At 42.3% G+C, this 22,885-nt stretch overlaps 1 protein-coding gene across 1 annotated transcript; it reads right to left on the bottom strand.

The window, feature by feature from the left end:
- Positions 1–3,134: 3,134 nt before the first annotated feature.
- Positions 3,135–21,413, bottom strand: LOC119910084. Its single transcript, XM_038728463.1, has 3 exons — positions 21,346–21,413; positions 5,614–13,650; positions 3,135–5,017 (listed from the first exon to the last, which is right to left on the bottom strand). Exons 2-3 carry the CDS (start codon positions 13,602–13,604, stop codon positions 4,975–4,977), a joined length of 8,034 nt encoding a protein of 2,677 aa, XP_038584391.1. The 5' UTR covers positions 13,605–13,650; positions 21,346–21,413; the 3' UTR covers positions 3,135–4,974.
- Between the last annotated feature and the right edge of the window lie 1,472 nt (positions 21,414–22,885).

The raw sequence follows: 22,885 nt of genomic DNA, 5'->3' as shown, positions 1-22,885 counted from the left end.
AATAATTGTACTAGTTAATAGTTAGGGTTAGTCATTTACAGATTATGAGATAATGATGACATGAAACAATAAATAGAAAAAATACAACACCAGACAAATACAACATACAGTTCTCGTGCCAGATTTAAAGCCACGGAATAAAAATGTGTTTTAAGTCGTGATTTAAAAACCGGAAGGCTTGTCTGACACGGAGAGGCAATTCATTCCACAGTCTCGGGGCTGCGACTGAGAAAGCTCGATCCCCCCTGATCTTGAGCCGTGTTTTCAGGAAAACAAGAAGAGACTGGTTTGCAGACCTTAATGACCTTGAAGGAGCATCTGGCCAGTTGTAGTCGAGAGAGGGAGGCCTGGCTAACACTTTTACAATAGTCATGGCGTGTTGTGATGAATGCATGTATGACCCTCTCAAAGTCTGTGAGGGATCAAGGGATCAAAATTACAATCCATTTTTACTCCAAGGTTTGTTACAACAGACTCAACATAAGGTTGCAGAGTGCCCAGGTCTATTTGTGAGACATCAGAGGTGCCACTGGGTCTAAAAACCATGACCTCGGTTTTACTACTTTTTACTACTTTTTCCTAGTGATGCATTTAAACATTTATCAGTAAGAACCGATGGGCTGAATGCCACATACAAGATAAGGAAGTAACTGTCTTGACATTAAGAAAAATGTAAAATTACACTAGCCATAAGCCTTTAATTCTGTGTTTAAAACGATGTTTTAAAAGGTGCCATATAAAGTTTATCAGAGGGGAGAGTAATATGAGATTTGAAGGAGTGAGCAGTTGTTTTCCATAAATGTTATATTACAGTGATCTGCTGGAAAGCCCTGAATTAGTGAACTTTGTCTGACACAACAGTGTTAAACAGTCGCACAACAGGTGGAGATTCACAAATATATTCCCATTGAAAAATACTAAAGTGACGTCCAAATGATGATCTACGAGTTGTAAATCAGAGGACCAGACACAGATTTACTGATGCATTTGTGCACAGTGTTTTACAGCTCAGTAAAAACACTTTGGAGACAGTTTTAACTCTTTAGCTCAGCTCCTGTCTTCTTCTAGGAGTGTACGCTACAACAGCAGTATGTATGTATTAATCTATATATCTAACTCTTAAAATATATTGTTATAGCGGCCTAGGGGAAACTGGAGTGCAGCAGTGTCTCCCCCCTTTTCCCACTCCCAGCAATAATCAATGCCACCGGTTATGAAGTCAAAACAAAAGCAACTCATACCCTTCACTACTAGCTGCCCTAACAAAGAATACAAAAGAATACAGGAGGAAACAGGATTAAACTAAACCGGCTGCTCCCCCCTACAGGTTTCAAGGACTGCACTTTTTTACTTTGTCTTATCATGTAACTCTGGTTTCTGTATTGTCTTAATTACCAACAGGTCCTGACTCTGGCTGCTTCTCAAGTCTCTTAATTGCATCCACGTTTCCCTCACTTGCATCTTTTCCTTGCGTCTTAAGTGCAATTTATACTTCTGCGTAGCCTCAGCGTAGGCTACGTGGCCACGCGGAGGCTACGTGGCCACGCGGAGGCTACGCAGTCGCCTGACGTGCACCTCTTCAAAAATGTAACGACACGTCAAGTCGATACGGACCGTCAGCTCTGTGATTGGTTGGTTGGGTAGCCTCGCAATACCTCTGAGCTGACCAGAAGTACCCCGTGCATTGAAGTAACTTTTACTAGCGGCTAAAACGGCTTCTGTAACACAGTGAATCAATATATTTGACCATTGCAACCCGAGCAAAATGACTCAGAATCAGAATGTGATCCATTCGCTCGGTAACATTTGAAAAGGCTACACCAGCCGCACGTTTACAGTTTTACCCATTTATATTAGCGGAGGGCTAAACCGGAAGTTAACCTGCTCGGATGGCAAAAGTCAACACAGTGGATGCTGTAGCGCTATTGTTGACTAGCGTGTGGGGGTGTAATTGCAGAATGACAGACACACCTACGCACAAGTATAAATGCATGGCTACTTGCGTAGCCTACGGCGTAGGTACGCACGTAGACCCTATGAAGGAGTATAAATGGGCCTTTAGCCCCGCCCACCGGGGATTCTTGGAGAGACGCAAAGGAAACCAAGCCCGGAGAGAGGGGACGAGGAAACATGTTTTTAGAGACATGAGACGTCCTTTCCTCTGAAGCGTCACATGAAGTGACGTCATTTCTGATGACGGCGGCTGCTCTAACAGCTGCAGAGACTTGATGGAGTTTGTGTCTGCACGTGATGTAACTCTAAGTCGATGCTCAGTTTTAGGCTTTCAGTTTATTTCCTCTTCTGATATCTTTAACACTAGCCTACTGCATGGCTACATTAAATTTATGCTGGTCACATCACTCGTCACTGATTCATCACTGCGTATTTTTTTAGCACATCGGCTTTCATTCACACTTTCATCAGCTGTCAATATAACGGCTACCCAATAAGAGGGTGTGTCATCTGCGAAGGATGCACTGGTGAATCCTCGCTCCTTGCTCCTCAGAGATCGCTCCTCCGCAATCACACTCACATCCAAACCTATGACTCTGGGTGCCGACCCCTTTTGGGGCTCTACTGTGTAACTTTCCTGTACATTCATTGAACACCTGAGGGTCCCGATGTGGGCCGATTACTTCAGCCTTGCAGTAGTGCAGCACCTCGCTCTCTTCTTTCCCCGTCAGCAGAGGCGTCCCCCTTCAGGGAAGTGGCTCCGTTGTTTTATTTCTACACTTCAACACCTCTACATCCACCATACTTTCCCTCACTCACACCCATCACTACTGACTTGACTGATTTTCACACGACATGCTTTGTTTTACGTTCTATTTAGATTTATTGCTCATCCTTTGTTAAAAATAAATGACTTTGTTATACGTTCAACATGGTGTGTCTCCGTATTTGTCACGGTCCAAGAGCCAGATCTTGACAGTCACAACATATTTCAAGTCAAGCTCTCTGCCATTTTATTTTTTTTACAGTTCACTGTTACTGTGTAAAAACACGTCCCAAAGTCTTAACCCCAAACGAAGCAGCTGAACTGAGTATTCTGGATATTTACTGCAGTGAATACAGTTCCTGTTCAGCCCCCAGAGTAACCAGCACCACCCAGTGGAAGAATACAACAGAGGAAGACACTGTAGCTTTCAGCTCACTTTATGAAGACAGAAATATTTCAGACATGAGGTTACATGTTATTCAGGCCGTGATTAAAGAGCACTGTGCAAAGTAACACACAGATTATATGACAAAGTGTATAGTTCATTCACAAAAGCTGTAGCATTTGTAGTTACATTGAATCCCTGAATCAATCAAACATTTGACAGCATCTGTAAGACAAAGCATGAGCTGCTGTAGACACAGAGCAGGGGCTCAGAGACAAACAGGATTTAGGAAAATGAGAACTGGATGCAACCTGGTGGATCTGAAGGTAGCAAGATCACTTTATGGTGGAAGAATTCACCAAGTGAACGGATCTTTGTTAAGAGCATTCCTGCCATCCAAACTGTGTCTGGGATTTGATCAGCTCTGTTTCACCCTCTCTGAGCCCCGCCTCTATTCTCTTCATCCAATCAGCAGCTCAGCAACTAATCATCCATGTCTGAGACACATCTCAAGCTTTATCCTCTAATATTTCCCACAATCATTTCCATGCAATACATCATTTCCTATTTTACATAATTTCCCAGCATTATTCCCAGTTACGTACAATTTCTAACTTTTTCTCTGCAGCTTCTGTGATTTCAAGCAGTTTCTGTTTCTATGCAGCTCCCTGCAGGTGCTCCAATAGAAAATATGTTTGCTTGTATAATAGAACACATATGTTGAATTTTGGCAATAGTTCGCTAGTTTGCTCCTTTAATTGATACATATGGAAGAAATGGCGAGCGCAGAAAGAGGAAAATAAAAAAGATTCACCAGAACTGATCACAACTATTCTGTTATCTGATATATGTGATCTTAAATGGTATCCTGAGGTGATATTTTATAAAAATCAACACTGTTCTTTATCAATTGCTCTGGATGACAGCATCAATTTAAAAGGTATGTCTGACAGTAAAAGTGTCTCCAATTAATGGATGCTGTGAGGATACAGTCCTGCACATGAAGAAGATATTTCTTAATAAAAAACAATGAAATTAATGAAGCATTACAGCAAACGTGAAAAATATGTATGGATTAAAAAAATACAGTGCATCAAATTGATTTGAAATTGATAATCAAAGCACACATGGATAGGTTATGTTGGAAGTGATTATAGTTAAAATTATATTTATAATACAATAATAATAAATTGACATTAAAGAAACATCTGTAAATCTGAAATCCTACCTGTTCTGACCTAAGACAGCGTTTAGGACTTTTCCCATTACAGGCCAAGGTTTTCTAACTTTATATTGTTTTACCTATAGTCAGGATTCAGATATTACTGAAGCATCCAAGACGCTAAAATCCCGAATATGTGAGTCCTCACTAATAAACAGCACAGATCTTTCTCAAATTTAAAATCTACATTAGTCTGCTATGGCTACTCAACTGTATCTATACAGTAATTAGTAGTGATGTTCTCCACTGACAATGTTCTAGTGACAAATCATTAGTTATAGCATTAGATTGTTTAAACATGAATGATGTCTGATTTAAATTTAAAAGTGTGTTTCTATTGTAACCAATTACCATTGCTCCTATGCAATTATGTCTTTTATGAAAAATATGAAATATGTTTTATTTCCATTAAAAAATTCAAAGGGGTGTAAAGTAGAATAAACTTTGGACTACTACTCTGTAATGGCAAATTTGGAATTTTCCCATCTTTCACTTTTGAGATAGGACAGGACAGTTAGGATTGTTTCTGTAATGAGCCCCCTGGATAGAAAATTTAGTTATTTTAAATCAAACCAAAGGGAAAAGTAATCATCATCTCCAGAGAGGTCTCTTGATAATGAACCTGGAAGTGGAAGATCTGCGTAGCTTTCATTGTGCTGGCTGATCAGTCACATTGTCAGGTGTCGATACACTGTAAAGAAAACACAAATCCACCCTGGTCAACTGCTCACCATAATGCAAAGTATACAATGTACATACTTTTCCATAGCCTGCAACCACAGCCTACGCCATGTACCTCCCACCCCTTTATTAACTATTCTAATACCATAAATACTCCTAAATTAAATGCTGTATATGTGCTTTATTTTACAATCATATTAAACATAATGCTAACTTTAAAAGATCGAAGGTCGGAAACTTGGTTCCTGTGTGGATCCTTTTGATTATTGTAGCTCTATATGTTGATTAACATCAGTATTTGATGATCCCCTTGCCCTGAACCACTTTGAACAATTTTCATCTTTCAAGAAAACATGGTTTTACCCTTCTGGCTGTTCTGAATGCTGTTGGTTCAATGAATGAATGATGTCATGAAAACTGGATACAGTCTGTCTATGGTTTATAACCAGTGGAGATGAGTATGTTGTCGCAGCCGTAACTGTAGCTAATTTGGTATTCTGATTCCAATAATTTGCTTCCAAAAACTACTCTTTACCAAAAACACAACATAGTAGCTTTTTGTTATGAATAGAAATGTGATATCTGACATTTTAGAAATGATCTTACCTTTGAAGGGTGCTGATGACTTGGTTCCTGAAGGGATCATTTTGATCTTCATATTTTTTAGCATTGATCCAGTCCTCCATTTCTTTTTTAATCTCTGGTTTCATGAGATCTGTTTTGTGTCCCAGGAGGTTGAACCATTTATCCACTAATGCTTTAGAATGTTCTGGAAAACTGTCCTGGAAAACCTTCAGCCTGGTGGGACTCATTTTCTTTTGGTCAAAATTGTTGTACTTCTTGGAGCTGTCTAGCATACTTCTGGGCATTGCACCAAGGATGGTCAGTTTGAAGGTGGCCGCAACATCATCCTTGCTTATGGTTTCAGCCAGTAAGTCCCTGAATCTTTGAGATTTTGTACTGGGGAACTCACGATGCACCTCTTCTGGCACATAAACAATTGGAAGCCCAAGCCCATGAGTGTTGTATACGTCCTCTATAAGCTTTTTATCCAGAGGAGAAGAGGATGTTGCCACCTCAAGCATAGCTGTAGCTAATTTACTATTCTGGTTCAATTCATTTGCTTTCAGTATACTGTTTACTGGTGGTTGGTGATCTCCGTTGATGAACTTTCCAATTCCTTTTCTGTCCTTTGAATCCTGCTGCCACTCTTCGTACAGTTTCACGTTCCCAGTTTCTTGCTCAAGAGCTTCCTCAGTTTCTTTCATGAGTTTGATTTTTTTCTTTGGTGGTGCAGCTCCCTCTGCCATGTACCAGTCCCCTCCTCTGATTGCTTCAGTCCACTCTTTGCGCTTGATGAAAGGCTCCCATTGGCCTGGATGTCTGAGGAGAGTGTCGGCCTCCACAGATCGGAGGCGTTCTGCTTCTAAAGCGATCTCTTCTTCACTGGCCTCTGGTTTCATGCCTCGTGCCAAAGCGTGAAACAGGCAGCTCTTGCTCTCGCTGTCTATGTTTACTGTCTGGTTATTGATGCGCACGTCATAATGGCCGTCTGGGTGTTGGGCACTCTTTGGTCTGTAGATCAGTGTCACAGTTTGACTGGTGGCTTTAGCTCCTGGGTTCAGCTCCTGCATCTTGGTAAGTCTGCCATGGCTGTCCTCTGTTAGAATAACAACCTTAGTCCCAGTGGCTTCTGACAGGACTCTGATATCGAGAATGGTGCCTGCAGTCACAGGGTTCCTGATCTTTTCAGCATGTGACTCTGAGCGTTTACCTGCCTCTCCTGCAGATTTATGTTTAGCATTCGGGTCTCCTGGCATGTATGAGATGTATCTGTTGTTCTGTCCAGCTTTGAGTTTTTCCTCTGTTCTGTCACTCTTTAAGCCAGTTCTTACATAACGGCCAATGACGCCATTTACTTGGCCTTGAACACGAGAAACAATGTGACTGGAGAACTTCTGGTGGAACACTTCTACCAAAGCATCAGCCAATAAAGCACTGATGGTGTCGGCCAAGTCCTGCTTGAATTCTTTCAGCATCTCAGCATCAGAAGCAGAAAGCTCATTTACCTTCACTTTCTCTGACGAACCTTTTTCTTTTTTAAATATATTCAGCTGTTCATGGAGGTTTGAGAAAAACTTACTGGAGAGGCTGTGCACTGCGCTAATGGCGTCTACTGCCAGTACTCCTATGTGGACAGCTTGGATGGCCATCAGAATTCCACGTGCTTTTCCTTTGGCCTCTTCTTTAGCTTTGTTAATCACTTTGGAGAAGGATGAATTGAGCTTGTTCTGCCAGCTGAGGTCTGCATAGAACGGCTGTGCGGCAGTATTTGTCAACTCTTTGAAAATGGCCAGCAGCTCACTCTTTCTGTTCTTGTCCTGCAGGAGATCATGAAGCTGCTTTTTATCCTCAAGGTGTGAGAGGACGATGGAGTCTACTAATGAAGCCAAGGGCTCTTTTTCCATGTTGGATTTCACATCTTCAACAATTCCGTTTTTCACCTCATTTTTGATGCTGTTCAGTATTTCTTTCAGTATTTGCTCTTCCGCCTTCCCAAGTCCATAGGTAATGATTTCCTCTACCATTTTTTTAGCAGTGACTTTTACTGCATTCTTCATATTTGTCTTTGTGACAACACTTAAACCTTCTTTAGCCTGTCTGGAGAGAAACTTTGGCATCGCCTTCAGCTGTTTCGCGATTCCCTTAATCAACATTTTAGATGCTTTGTAGCCCTTTGAAATCAGCTTTCCAACTCCAAACCCAATGAGAGATACACCTATAGAAATGGCTTTTTCTATAGCCCATGATGTCCAGCTGAATTCTCCAGTCACCATGGCCTCTATGCCAGTGATGCAGTCTGATATTCCTTCAACTATGAGTCCCATGCCGACTTGAGCTAATGTCCCAAATGTAAATGCAGTGAGCAGTGCTCCTCCAATAATCTGTAAAATTCCAAGACAGAACACCAGCAGACCTTCCCATGGGAAACGAGGCTCCTCTTCCACAGAAAATACATATTTCAGACCTTGACTGTAGAGGTTGTAGGCTTCCACTTGGAGCTCTTCATCAGCAGTCGACACCAGGGAGAACATTGGGGATTTTTTGACTATTGCATCCCTCCCTCTTTCTTTGATCTCATCCAGCTTCTTGATGGCCTCAGTAATGTTTTTATCAAAGTAACTCAACATGCTGCACTTGGTTGTTAACTGTTTTTCAAGGCTGGTTTGGTTACTGTTGGCTGAGTGTGCAGAGGACATTTTTACAAACTGCAGACAGACCACGGATTGTTCACTGACATACTTCAGAGACTCCTGAGCCTTCTTTAGATCATCTCTGGCCTTAGTCAGGTAATCTGCTTTCTGCTGCTTTATAGTGCAGTATGCATGACTGTAAAAAGCTATGGCTGCCCAGCTTTCATCTTGATTCATGGCTTTTTCAAATAGCCTGGCGCTGACGTCCCATTGTTTTTCGCTCAGCGCGACATTTCCAAACGTGATGTAGTGATAAATGCTAGAACACGGTGAAGTCTGACTTTGAGACTGACTTTGTGCCAATGACAAATCAGCTTTCAAACTAGTTTGCAATTCATTTCTCTTCAACTGGTCAATTTCCTCTGATTTTGTTTGCAACCATATCCCCCAGAACTCATTCATGATGGCAACAACAGCTCTTTCCTCTTCTCCATCTGTCTTCTTATAAACATCTTCAAGAGTTTTGCAGTACTCTGAAAACAGGTCCTCTCGCAGTTTCAACTCAGTGACATCATTCATTATGTGATTTATCTTTTCTGCTGCAAGTCTATCTCTTGTGCTCTTAGCTTCCTCCAGAGAAGACACCGTCCTGAAAGACTGGTGTTCAGTGGACGCGATTATCTGAGCAGATCCAGGTTTCCCTTTACGAGCAGTTCGACCAAAAGCCTGGAGTTCCACTCTTGTGTTCTCAGAGAGGAAGGAGAGGATCACAAATAGTCCTCCATTGTTGTTCACCTGTTTGGACACTTTTATGTCTGTGCCACGCCCGGCAAGGTTTGTGGCAACAATTACATCACCAGGTAGCAGTTCCTTTTCTATTTTGCTCAAACTGTCTTTGTCGCTGCGGCAGTAGAGAATGATCTCACCTGGGATGCTGCTTTTCAGCTCTTCGTAGATCTCTTTGGCTTTGTTGATAGTTTCACAGATCACCAGGGCTGCTCTTCCATCTCTGTATGAATTTGGAGAAATCTGAGCCATAACCACACGTTTTATTTCAGATTTCCACTCTTCAGCTGAGGTCTTCAGAGTACCTTTGACCTCAAATAACTTCTTCCGGTCGAATGTTGGCATTTTGCAGGCAGACAGATTTGGATATAGCTCCTGCAAAAACAGAATGTCTGCTTTGCTCCCAAGTGTCCCTGTTGTTCCATATATTTTCCCATGGTACTTTTCAAAAAAGGAGATGTTAGACACGTAGTTTGTCACTGTTGAAATTGTGCTCAGTTTGATTTGGTGTTTAATCTCAACAAACTGCTGCAGACCATCCCCCCATTTCTTATTCAGTTCTATTATACCAGTTGACCTGAAATCCACTGGACAGACGTTGTCGTTTTCTACAACATATTCCTGTCCTTGCTTCAGCTGCATTGCCAGAAAGGCATTCTGAACCCACACTGACACTTTCTTCTCCACCAGATTCTTCAAGAATCCAGGAATGCTGATTTTGTCTTCATTGTTTGTACATGGGGTGTACTGAATCTTCTCTGAGATTAATTCTGCAATGGGCATGATGAGAATTTCTTCTGAATCATAGAGACTACAACACAAGCCTTCCTCCAAGACAAGAAATTTAACCTCTGGAATGTCCTCGTTGTTGTACGGGCTGCGTTTTCTAAGGCGGAGCAATCCCTTGTCGTCTAAAGTGTAAACAGTGAAACCATAGGGGACATAGTCCTCAATTTCTTGGAAAAACTTTACCACAGCATCCTGACTCACAGTTTTCAGTTTGATCAGAAGTTCATCCTTTTCACTTTTGTAGGTATCATCTGTAAATCCACTTGGCACAGTGTTGGTTTCTTCAGCGATACGTAAAATGTCCATTGGATCATTAATGTCAGTGTCTTCTGTGTCTATTGAGTCAAAGATGGCCTTGAAGAATGAAGCAGGAGGACCCCGGACAAATGTCTGGTCTCCTGTAGACAGGAAGCCGTACTGGCTGACGTGGCCCCAGATCATGGCCAGGATGATGTTCAGGTGCTGCATGCAGACCATGGGGCTGGACAGGTAGGTCAGCTGCACTCCCTGATCCAGCAGCAGGGAGTCCACTTCGTCGATTATGATGCACTGATAGCTGCGATCAGGCCTCACATCCTTCATCTCAAATATCTGGCGAAGGTGATCTGCAGCGAAGGCTTCGATAGTGCCATAGACCACGTCCTTCTGGTAGCATTCTTTGCGATCTTTATCTTGGGTTTTATTTGTGTTTGTGTCAGCTGTCAAGCCAAAGTACTTGTAGAAGTTGGTCCATTCTTCTGCATCTCTTTGACATAACACAGAAGAGCTGGACACCACATCTACTTTTTCACCCCTAAGCGCACGCAGCACTGCAAACATTGCTATGACACAAGACTTCCCTTCTCCAGTGCCCATCTCCAGGAGAATCCCAGTGTCAGACAAGGCCAAGAGGCACCAGCTGGTCATCTGGGTGGTTCTGGGCCACCACTTCCCTTCAGCCTGGCACAGGTTTACAGCATTGCATAAGACTGCCAGGACCTCCTGAAGGTCTTCTGTGTCCGTGCTGTGACTCAGATTCCTAGCTCGCTGTACATCTGTGTGGTTTTTAATTTCACCGGTTTCGATCAGGTTTGTTACATGAGTTACTACACTGTATGATTTACTCAGTGTTTGTTCATCGATGTCTTTCATCTGCCATATTTCATCAAACAGAGTGTCAAGGCTTTTTGTTTTCTCATCTCTCAGGCTCTTTTCTAAATGCTGGATCAGATTCTCAGTTCTAGTTGACTCTAAGAGTTTAAGGAGAGATTGGTTGTCCTTGTCTGTCCACGTGGAAGACACCTGATACGTTGCCATCAAGTGTAAAATCTTCATGATGGAAATACAGTCTTCATCATGATGGTGGTCAGTTAATGCTCCAACGAGATTTAAGGTCTCAACGTGGGACCAAAGTCCAAGATTTGAAACCATCTGGAAGAGTTCCTTGAGTTGTGCTGTTGAGTCTTGGAACTGCTCTGCACAGTTAAATAAAATCTCCAAACACCATTTGCCTGCAGGAGATGTCCTGTTTTTCTCAGCTTCTGTTTCTCTAGTAACCACTCTCAGGAGATTCTCAAGAAAGGTCAGAACAAAGACCTCATTAGAAGGAAGTTCCTTTCCAGTAACTTTCTGTGAGATGGTGATGATTTTATTGTCAGTGTTTGTGTCGTTGTTTAGGTTGGTGTGGAGCACCTGAAAAAGAGCCTTAAGAAACATGTGTCTCAGTTCCATATCCTCACTCTGAAATTTACCCATGAGGCTTTGCAGGACCTCTGCAGCAAACACCAGGGAATCATTGTCCTTGAGCCTAGAAAGTTCCAGATTATGTGAAGAACTGAGACTTTGTTGTTCAATGATAAATCCACGTCTAAGCTGAGGGTTCCCTGTTCCCATCCCCTCGATGCCGTACTGAAAGTAATCAGAGATGAAGTCACTGATGGTACCGTACACAATGTCTGCTTCATAGACCTCCCTGTAAGATGCATTTGTTTTCTTCATGTTTGTGTTGAGAGAGATTCCCAGGTGCTTGTAGAAGTCAGACCACTCCTTAGTTCGCTCCTCTGAGGGAACATCAGCGCTCAGCACAATGTCCAGTTTGTTTCCCATGCAGACTTGTGTGGCTGCAAACATGGCTGTGACACATTCGTCTTCTTCCACACAAACCAGTTGTAGCTCTCCACTCTTCAGCACCAACGCACACCACCGCAGCATCTGCCTCACTGTGGGCCACCAGCCTTTGGTGTCAAAAACTGCTTTGCAGAGCTGAGACAGAGACTTCTGTAGGTCGTCTGCATTCAAGGGATCACGTGTGAAGGAATCTTTCACAAATGGTGCATCTTTAGGTGCATTTTCTGCGTACTGCAGGACACCAGTGGTAATGTTTTTTATCATATCAACCACAGAATCATCCAAATTCCATAACATCTTCACTTCTGCTAGAGCTGCAGGTAGACTGCTCTCATCGTTCCTTCTGAGAGTATTTAGGAAATCCTGATGGAATCTCTCAGGGCCAGCAAAGTCCAGAGCCTGGACGAGAGTGTGTCCGGACTCATCCGTCCACTCTGGTGATATGTCATAAGCTTGCACCAGCTTAAGGACTTCAGTTATTGAAACATCCTCTGCATATTTCTGTGACAGTGCTTTGAGCAGAGTCACTGTCTCCGTTGGGGTCCATTGGTTTCTTTGCACAAGTCTGAGGAGCATCTCAGTGGATTCTGAGTGGGTTTCTTTGCCAGTTAGATGTGTGAGTGTGGATAAGAGAAGCTTCAAGCACTGGATTTCCATCTTTAAAATGAACACAGAGGCTCTTCCCACTACATTCTGCAGTGATGATGCGAGGGTGCTCAGGAATTCTATAAGACAGAGGTTCTCAGTGGAAAGCTTATCTCCAGCCCACTGTTTGGCTATGAGGACTGCGTCAGTATCAGAGCTGCTATAGTCAGTGAAAAAGTGCATCAGGTTCAGGTACAGAGCTTGAGTCAGCAGGAGACTCTCAGCAGCATTGCGTGCTGATTGGCTGATGGAGTCCACCAGGGACTGCACCTGATTGGAGATGCTTTGTAGGGGAACTCCCTCGGGGATCTCCAGAGACAGGGCACACAGCTCTGTGATGAACACCTGAGTGTGCTGCAGAGTGCTGAGGGACGGGGGAGCACTGATCCATTCATCAAACAGAAGTTTGTCCAGGACTGACAGGATCTCCCGCTGCTGGTCTGCTGTCAGCTGAGTGAGACTCAGATCTGGAACAGGGGAACTGCATTTCTTAGAGAGGATTTCTAGAAGCTCATCCCTGCCTGATTCATACTTAGCCTCAAACTCATCCAGATGCCACATCTGAACATCTCGCTTGGACTCATATTCTTCTGAAATGTGGCTGCTCTGTTGTTTCTCATGCTGCTCTTTGGCTCGTTGCTGCGATTCTTGTAGACTTTGATCCAGTTTCTGTCTTTCCTCTTCTCTTCTCTTCTCTTCCTCTCTTCGTCTCTCTTCTTCTGTTCTCTTCTCCTCCTCTCTCTGTCTTTCCTCTTCTCTTCTCCTCTCTTCATCTCTTCGTCTCTCCTCTTCCTTTCTCCTCTCTTCCTCTCTCTGTCTTTCCTCCTCTCTTCTCCTCTCCTCCTCTCTCCTCATTTGCTCTTGATCCCTGATTGGTTTATTAAAGCAGTATTCACACTCGTACATACCGGCGCCAACTGGTCTGTAGTATTCACCTCCATTGAACACATGCACGTACCGCCCATGAACAGTACTTTGGTATAAGTTATCAAAGGATCTGCATGGAGGGAGGACTTTATTACAAATGTAGCATCTCAGGCTGTCGCCCATGTTACTTTCTGATGGTACGTTCCCCATTTTTGTTGATTTAGTCAGCAGTTAGATGGTGCTTTTCATGTGCAACCTGTGTTTTGATGAAAGACAAAAAATATATGAATTTGAATGACTTTGATATAACAAACTCATACAGGGTAGTCTTTCTGCTTTGATTCTTTGCACAAGTGAGAGTAGCTATTACAGTTTTTCTCAATTGCTTACACACAAATTCTGGTACTTGAGACACAATGACCACAACATGTAACTCATTCACCAACCCCTTGAACCAATTCTGCTAAACTGCAAGCACAATTCCTGCTTTACACTCTAATTGCAGTTCTAAAACACTTTTTTCAAAACACTACACACAATTCTCTGCTTTTGGCACAAGTTTCATGCAGAAAATATCTTGTTTTCACAAGGAACACACTGCCATTCAAATATGCACGCTGACTCATCACAAGGGCAAACAAACGTCACACAGTTTTCCAATTAGCAATCAGAGCTTTAGCATAAAAGGGCAACAGGTGAGCTCTTCAATGGAGCAATGGATGCCAACATTGGAAACAGAGGCAGAGCCAGAGGAGTGAGAGGACGAGGACGAGGACGAGGACGGCCAAGGACCGTAATCTCTGATGAGATATTGCCTGTGGACTGTTCTGTAGGACTGTAAAAATACTGTAAAGTATGTTTCAAGTATTTAGGAAATGTATACCTACTTTGTATTTACAGTATTTTACTATTTGTTTAGCAGAACTGAAAGATTACCAACACAAGGTGGTCGGGAACGTCTTCAGTCTCCTGAACAGGAAACTGAAATCATAAACTTGGTCCTAGAAAACAACGCCATAACATTACAGCAAATACAAAGAAAAATAATAGAAAACAATGACATATTTCAAAATATTGATAGGGTAAGCTTTTCAACACTGGACCGTGTCTTGCGCAGAAATCATCTCAGGGTGAAGCAGGTCTACAGGGTGCCATTTGAACGCAATTCAGAAAGAGTCAAAGAATTGAGATATAACCATGTGCATGTGAGTCCCACTTGGGGGTGTAGTCGCAGAATGACGGGGACACCAACGCACAAGTATAAATGAATCGCCATGCTAGGCGATATTTCCCCCACTGCTTGGCCAGGGAAAGCATTGCTTGTGATGTGGATGAGGTGCCTAGTGCATAGTTTGTTTTTTATTTTTTTTACTTTAACTGTGTACAGTAAATTCTTCTGTTGTTTTGAATGTTCAACTTTGTGTTGGTTGGGAATGGGATGTACACTATGTACATTGTTTTTGTGGGATAAATAAAATATATTTGTTACCGTGTATTTGTGTGTTCTGAGTATAAAAACAATCTTCTCAAATATATTACAACACACTTATGTATGTACTGTCTGTAGTAAGTGTAACACTGAACAAAAAAAAGGCTGTTTTCCAGTCATCATTGTGTTTTACATTGAGCACATCAGTGTTCAACTGGTTCTTATGTCTATTCATATGATGGTTTGTGTGTCATTTGAAAACAAAATACCATTTTGAGAAGAAATAACATTGTTTTGAATGTAAAGTTTCATTTTGCAGGAGAATTGAGGGGTTTTGCTGTGTTTTTATCTTTTTTTTCTGTTTTTATTTGTGTGTAGAGTTCTGAGAATATGGCACATTCTTTCAGAAAATGTGTGTAAACAAATGAGAAACTGTAAAATTTTGCGTCAAGGTGCTCACCTCGTAGAGCGCATACCGTGTATAAAGGCTTAGTCCTTGCTGCAGCGGTGTAGGTTTGACAGCAGGCTCATAATAAAGCAGAAATGCAAAAAATAACCTTATAAGGTAAATTATGTTGATATGGAGGTTAGTAGCAAAATACCAAACTTTGAAACATGAAACTGGTGCAGTTAGCCAACCTTTAAAAACAACTGCCAACCTCACAATTAGTGTGACATACTCTCACATCTAAGAACAATCTTTCACAAGTCCTAGCACATACAGGATTCTGAGAAGACTGGGAATCATGCAGCATTACACACAGTTTTTTTTTTTTTTTATCTAAACCCTCCTCGTCTTGAAGAAAATAGCAGCAGCTGGGAACAAACAGAACAAAGAAGGGGCTGCAAAATGACTATGCCGCCCTGTTTAAGAGAAAATGGACAGCAAGGTTTGTCCATCCTGCAGAAACAATGAGGAGCAAGTTATGTCAACTCGCTGAGCAAGGGCAATTCAGTTTTTTAATCTGGCCAATTGTTTTGTTCAACAATAAGACATTAACTGATTGAAGGTAGCAGCCATGTCAAAGAGAACAAACCTTCCGGCTGACTAACAAGTTTCGTGATGGGAGGGCAGAGAAACTCTGTTCTGTTCCAACTAGGAAATTTCTAAAAAACTTGAAATCAATTCAAAATTTTTCCAATGGCCAGTATATGGTACTACTGGAAGACCTAAACAGATACTTTGCAGATGACATTTCTGCATGTGGGAAAAAACAACCTTAGATGAGACTAGATCATGTAAGAAACAAATTGAAAATGCGTTTCTCTAGTTATGACCACACTATCAAAAGATGCATTGATAAATGTGCAACTGTGACAAAAGAATTTCCCCTCGGGGATCAAAAAAGTAATTCTAATAAAACACAAAGATTGTGTACGAGGCACTGTACAGCTTGGGGGTGTAATCGCAGAATGACGGGGACACCAACGCACAAGTATAAATGCATGGCAATGTGTGTAACTACACATGTAGACCCTAAGCAGGAGTATAAATCAAACTTAAGTGTGGGGGTATTGGGGAGCCAAAAAGACCTTCCCACCTCCAATATCACACGTATGCAGCTCACAGCCACGTTTCGTTCCCCCCAGCTAACTCTCTCTGTGTTAGCATTGATAGATTCTGGTGCTAAGGGCAACTTTTTAGAATCAGTTAGCCACTCAGTCTGGTTTCCCAATAGAGCAGCTCTCTAAGCCACACACTGCCAGGTTAGTCGACAGCAGAGTTCTGGCTCGTATAACTTATGTCACCTTCCCCATTGAGTTAGTCAGGCAACCACCATGAGAAGATTTCTTTCAATCTCATTACTGCTCCTAAGTCATCAGTAATTCTGGGCTTTCTCCGGCTGAAGCTCCACAACCCTCTCATTGATCGGTCAGCTGGGAGAATAGCTCGTTGGAGTCCATTCTGTTTTTCTATTTGTTCACACCCTGCCTCCTGCTGGGGGCACCATTAAACCCACCTGCAATGAGCTCCCAAATTTGACCATGATCCCTTTGGGGAGTTGTTTTGTAAAGAGCTGGCGCTTTTGAGTCCAACTTTTGTGTTTTTTGGCTGTGTTCCAAATCCTTGTTAACAATGTGCTCAGAGACTTTTTGAACCGTTTTGTGTATGTGTACCTTGATGATATTCTCATCTTTTCAAGAGATACTGAGTATACTGAGTTACTGATTGTTACGGCCGCCACTGGCTGCTGTTTAGCGTGTATTAATTGTGTTGTTTCCATGAGAGATTCTGCCGGTTATGCTAATGCAGCTGTGTGAATCCCCATCGAGGATTGGTCCCTCTGGAGATGAGACTACCTATCTTCCTGGTTGCTGTTCGCTGACATCTGTGATTGGTGTGGCTGTGATCTGACTGAACCTAGCAATCATAAGTCTCCAATCAACCCCAGCTTCACCTTAGCACCTAAATAGCTTGTGTTTCCACAGTTTAGCTGTGACCAGTGATCAGTTCACCTCGCTGTTGATTGCATATCATTGTTTTTAGTCTACAGAGTATTGTTTGTTTTCTTTAATTGTCTTTTGTAGGCTTATGGGTGCTTAACCAGAACCATTCCAGTTGGTGTATTCCACCTCATTTCCAATCCCAATTATATGTTACTGCTCTATAAGACGAGCCGGGTCGTAACACTGATCATGTGTCCCATGTCAGCCAGGTGCTTCAACGACTGCTTGAGAACAAGCTCTATGTAAAGGCGGAGAAGTGCAAGTTTCACGCAAGGTCTGTAAGTCTTTTGGGATACATCCTTGACAGCTTGCAGTTGAAGACAGATCCCAAATAAAGAGAAGTGGCAGAATGGCCAAGTCCCATATTGTATATACTGTATACCAAATCCACCTACCATCTGCACATAATACTTGTTCATTCCAGCATCCTTTGCACTATGCTCCAACGCACCGTGTACATGTATGCACGTATGTGTATGTGCACCTGTATATCACATTCACATATAGAGGTTGACACATCATACATGCTTCTCACTGGCTTATGCATCGCCAAGAAAACTATTCTCATGAACTGGAAGGCCAAAAAGAATATAAAATATGGCTTGGAGGGACCGGTTTGTGTCCCTGGTTTGCTTCGTTGGCCTCAGATCCATGCTTCCCCATTTCTCTGTCAGCCAGTTGTCAGACCTCCTCCACTGGCAGTGCTCCGGTTTATTCTGGGCTCGTGCCTGGATTTCTTGGCCCTTGGGGGATCGGTGGGTTGGGGGTGGTATGCAGCTGTGCTAGTTGATTTTGCCTTGTTGCTGGTTTGGCTGGCGTTGCACGGCGGCCTGGGGGCGTGCTGTGCATGGGGGACGGCGGACTGTTATTGGTGGGTGCACGCTGATGCGGCGTGTTTGCTGCCGGGCTGGGACTTGCTGCTGGTGTTTCTCTCCGCTGGCTTTCCCTGTCGTGTTCTGCTGCTCGCTCTCTCTCGTTTGCTCGACCTCGTTCGCCAGAGTCGCTGGGGGCTGCCGGGCATTGGGTGTCGCCGTGCTCGTTTGCATTCAGCTCGTCACTTGTGCATTGGCGTTGATGATTGCGTGACATTTGGGCATTTTGGTTGTTCGCTGGGGAGGGAGCACTTCCGTCGGTATTGCGTTGTCAATTGGCATTAGGATGGTCGTTTGTATTTATTTAATTTTTTGGGGGGTCGTCTGTTTGTTGGGTCGGGGTCTTCCGCGTTTGCATCGCGGTGCATCTGGGAGTCATATATTTATTTATTTTTCTCCCACCATTATTGGCTACTGGGGTTCTTGCCCAATATCAATCACAGGGGGTCGGTGCTGGGGTCGGTGTGGCACAGTCGTGGCGTCCCACTCTCACTAACAATGAGCAACAACAACAACGAATCAATACATAATTAAATAAATAATAAAACAGACAAAGGAGTATTTTAATACCCTCTTGTTAAAGTACAATCTGTCTGGCACACATGGTATCCAGGTCATTATACTCTAGGCTGCTGGGCAGGACAGGTCCATCCATCCATCGTCAACCTCTTATCCTGCGTACAGGATCGTGGGGGGCTGGAGCCAATCCCAGCAGACATCGGGCGCAAGGCGGGGTACACCCTGGACAGGTCGCCAGTCCATCGCAGGGCCACACATAGACGAACAACCACTCACGCTCACACCTGAGGACAATTTAGGGTCACCAATCAACCTAGCCTGCATGTCTTTGGATGGTGGGAGGAAGCCAGAGAGAACCCACACAGACACAGGGAGAACATGCAAACTCCACACAGAAAGGCTGGGGCAACCGGGGTTTGAACCCACAACCTTCTTGATGTGAGTGCTAACCACTGTACCACCGTGCCGCCCGGGAAGGACAGGTTCAAAAATAATATTATATATATTATTAATATATAATAATTAGCACTTAACTGTTTTTATCATGTAGCACTTTGGGATTTATTTAAATATAAAGTTATTATCGTAATTAATTTAATATTTAATGTGGTTTCCACAGTAATGGGCTGAGGCAGAGTCAAAGTAGATCAGGCTGATGTTTCCCCTCTCGACCGGCAGCTGGCAGTATGAGTGCATTTAAATGTACGGCTGGTTTGGGTCTTTGTTAGCTTACATGCCAACATTGATCCAGGTCAGTGAAAAACATGTATTTAATGCCCTTCATGTCATATTTGATGTTAATAGGTTATTTGCAAATTAATTATATACATTGTGTATTTATTTTGTATTTGTATATAATTTCACAACAGGACATGGAGAAATTAACACATGATTAGAGATCAGAAACAGCTTTATTGCCAAGTAGGTTTACACATACACAGAATTTGCTTTGGTATTTTGGTGCATAACAATAAACATGTAAGTAAGCCTAATGCAGGTGAAGAATCATAAATATAAAATGAACAATACGATATAAAAATATAAAAGAATAATAAAGAATGTGTGCATGTTATAAAGGACAATTACAAAAAAGAGATTGATTTGTTTTTGGTGGACACAATTCAATGGACCTAGCTCCAGTCATAGCACCACCTGTACTCCCGGTTTTTACACTGCACCTTCATCGATCTATCCTCATCATCATCATCATCATCATCATCCAACCTCAGCTTGCACATAAGGTCAGCTAAATGAATAAATGTAATGTAACGTACTTCACTCTTGTGCTGTGAACGTGGATAAATGCACAATATTAAACTGCATGTACATTTATTCATTTAGCTGACACTTTTATCCAAAGTGACTTACAATTGCTATTTGTAGTTTTTTTTTATGTCAGAGGTCACACACCTCTGAAGCAACTAGGGGTTAAGTGTCTTGCTCAGGGACACAATGGTGGATGGGTCACAGAGGGGGATTGAACCGGGGTCTCTCAACCTTTAGGTTCAGGTTTGTTTTTTCTAACGTTTCCCTGGTATAGTGCTTTCATAATGTCACAGAATGGCCTTTCGAGAATCTAGGCTTTTATTTTGTCTTTCTTCAAATGCATAAACAAAAAAACTAATTTGAAAAAAACAACATAATTTGGATTCTAAAATAAAAACATCAAACATTGTATTTCCGGTTCAAATGAAGAAACAAACTAACAAACTGTACATGGACCTCTTGTTGTAGTTACTCACTGTGCCCACAGGAGAGCAGCGAAGAGTCATAATTTTAGCTTTGTGCCTCCACTCTGCTCTTCTTCTCCTCTTCTCCTTTTCTACCTCTTCTCTTCTTCCTTCATTCCTCCTCTCCTCCTTCTCCCCCCCACCCCCTTTTGCTTTCTCCTCCCCTCAAACCAGCAGAAAACAGACCTGAAACTTTCCTGTGTTCCAAAATGCAGCGACGCCTGTAAGGTAGTTTAGACAGTCAACTTGAGCTGCACCGAAAACACATTCCCCGTCATCCAACAATCACACCGTCTCGATTTGGAGGTCTGTTTAAACTGCAACAGTGTCCCTGCTCTGTCAGAGTGCTGCTGCCTGCATGAGTATTGCTGCTGTTCTTTCAACCCCACCACCACCACAGAGGTCGGAGCCTAGACGCCAAACTGTTCTGCTGTAATACATTTTTCAGCTTGAGCTGTCTGACTGAACTGACAAGTTAACAAACCTTTTTGTTGAAGCAAAGAGACGGACATGGTTTTTTGGCACAAATCCTGTTTACAATTTTGTTTAGTTTTTACAGTGAAGGACGAGTCGAAGCACAAAAGGAAATATGGATTCAAACTGGCTTCTCTCCTGCTCAGCTCCCCTTTAACACAGAAATGCCCGAAGAGAAAACTCCAAGAAAAAAAGTGGCTCAGACAGCTGAATTAATAAAAGGACGACAACAACTTGCTGATTAATGTCTAAAAACTGGGGAAAAGTCTGGCAGCCAAAGTTGTAAAATAGTTCCTATTAAATTACAGTAAAATACAATATATTCATATATATAAATAATTACGAGATCAGGATCTCGTAATTATGAGATAAGGCTTCCAATTTTTTTCTTTGGTGAATGCAATGCGCTTCTGTAGAAATCAAACATTCATCTGATGTGAACACTTTTCAAACGTGTAATAAAAAGACATCAGACTCACCCTGTTCCTGTGAAGGTCCGTCAGGTCAGCAGCTCGCTGGTGCCCCGTCCTCTGTAAGCAGAGAGACCTGCTCATTTATATAATGGTGACTCCACCCATATAAGCCCATGGGCCAGACCAGATTTCACAATCATACCTATATGGGGGGGGGGGGGGCAGAGGGTGTGGCTGCCCCAGGCCTACTGTTACCTTCAGTTACAAAGGGGCCACCCCGAGCCAATCTGCTTGACAGAACAAGTATTTTTGTTGTTAGAATACACTGATTAAATCACTTGTTTGTGTATCTTGATTGTGGCAAAAAGAAAAAGTCAGACTCAGGGAACGTCTGTGTCTTCTGCAGAGACGAGCCCCCCCCCACCTCTGCTAAGGGGTTGTCATCAACAAACAGCTCCCTAAACAAACAGTGGCTAATTTAGCATTATCTCTAAAGCTAAACTATTAATAAATCCATGTGTATATTTATGCAAATTATTTGGTAACCACGTATGCATGTCAGCTTGTGCTTGTACTCTGTGTACTGTGTCAGTTCCTTAAGTCCATTAAAAAGTGTGACAGCGATCCCACAGTAAGAAGCCATTTCTCAACATAAACTTAAACAAGTCATGTCTCTGCGTCATTTCTCATAACATGCAGTATTAATACGTATAATCATATTTCTTTGTCACACAAAATAACATAAATAAACACATCAGAGGCCTGTACTATGAAGGGAGTTCAACTCAGGGTTGACAAACTCTGACTGCTATTTGCATAATAAGAGTTTTTTCACAACAGCGCATGCTCCGTATTATCCCCAGAAGAATGCACGTTGATAGTGTCGGGATAAGAGGAGTTTATAGACACGTTAACAGCTAAATCTAATATCGTGGCGGCCGACAAAGCCAAGGAGGCTTGTTGGTATTGTATGGAGTAAATTTGTAATTATCTTCACAGTGTTATTGTTGGCAAATTCTTTATTATGTATCCTGATATGATTAAGATGGAAAGGTACAACTGTACATAAAAAACAAGAGTTCCAAGATTAATCTACATGTAAAAAACCTGAATATTCTCTGACATTATAGTGATACATTTATGAGAGAAATTCATCACTCACACACCTCTGGCATGCATAAGGCATGCAGTGGAAAGTTATATTAAACTTCACAATTAGATTTAGCAGTGAGGAAATACTTATGAGTTTAGTCCACAATCACTATATTATCATGCACTTTAGAGACTTTGCTTTTTTGTGACTTTAATGTCAGGGAATTTCCGAGTTTTGTTGTTGTAAATTTGCCACTTTTCTTCACGGTTTATTACCAATGGCTCCGTATTTTTTGGACACGTAAAATAGTCAATCTAAATATGTGAAAACACATACTGCAGGCCTATGTACACACTTATAGCCTACAGATGGGCTACATCTCAGAAAGTGGCCCATTATTTGATTAAGAGCTCCTCCCGAAAATCACAGAGGCTGTAGGGCTCGCACGTTAGCACGTCAGCTGCAACCGCAGTGGAACAAGTCAGGATGAAATCTAAACATATTTAATCAAGT

This window comes from Micropterus salmoides, unplaced genomic scaffold, assembly GCF_014851395.1.
Source record: "Micropterus salmoides isolate LMB-PRFRI ecotype aquatic unplaced genomic scaffold, ASM1485139v1 Ms_hic_scaffold_19, whole genome shotgun sequence".
Classification (NCBI taxonomy): domain Eukaryota; kingdom Metazoa; phylum Chordata; class Actinopteri; order Centrarchiformes; family Centrarchidae; genus Micropterus; species Micropterus salmoides.
This window is presented reverse-complemented; position numbering and strand designations above follow the sequence as displayed.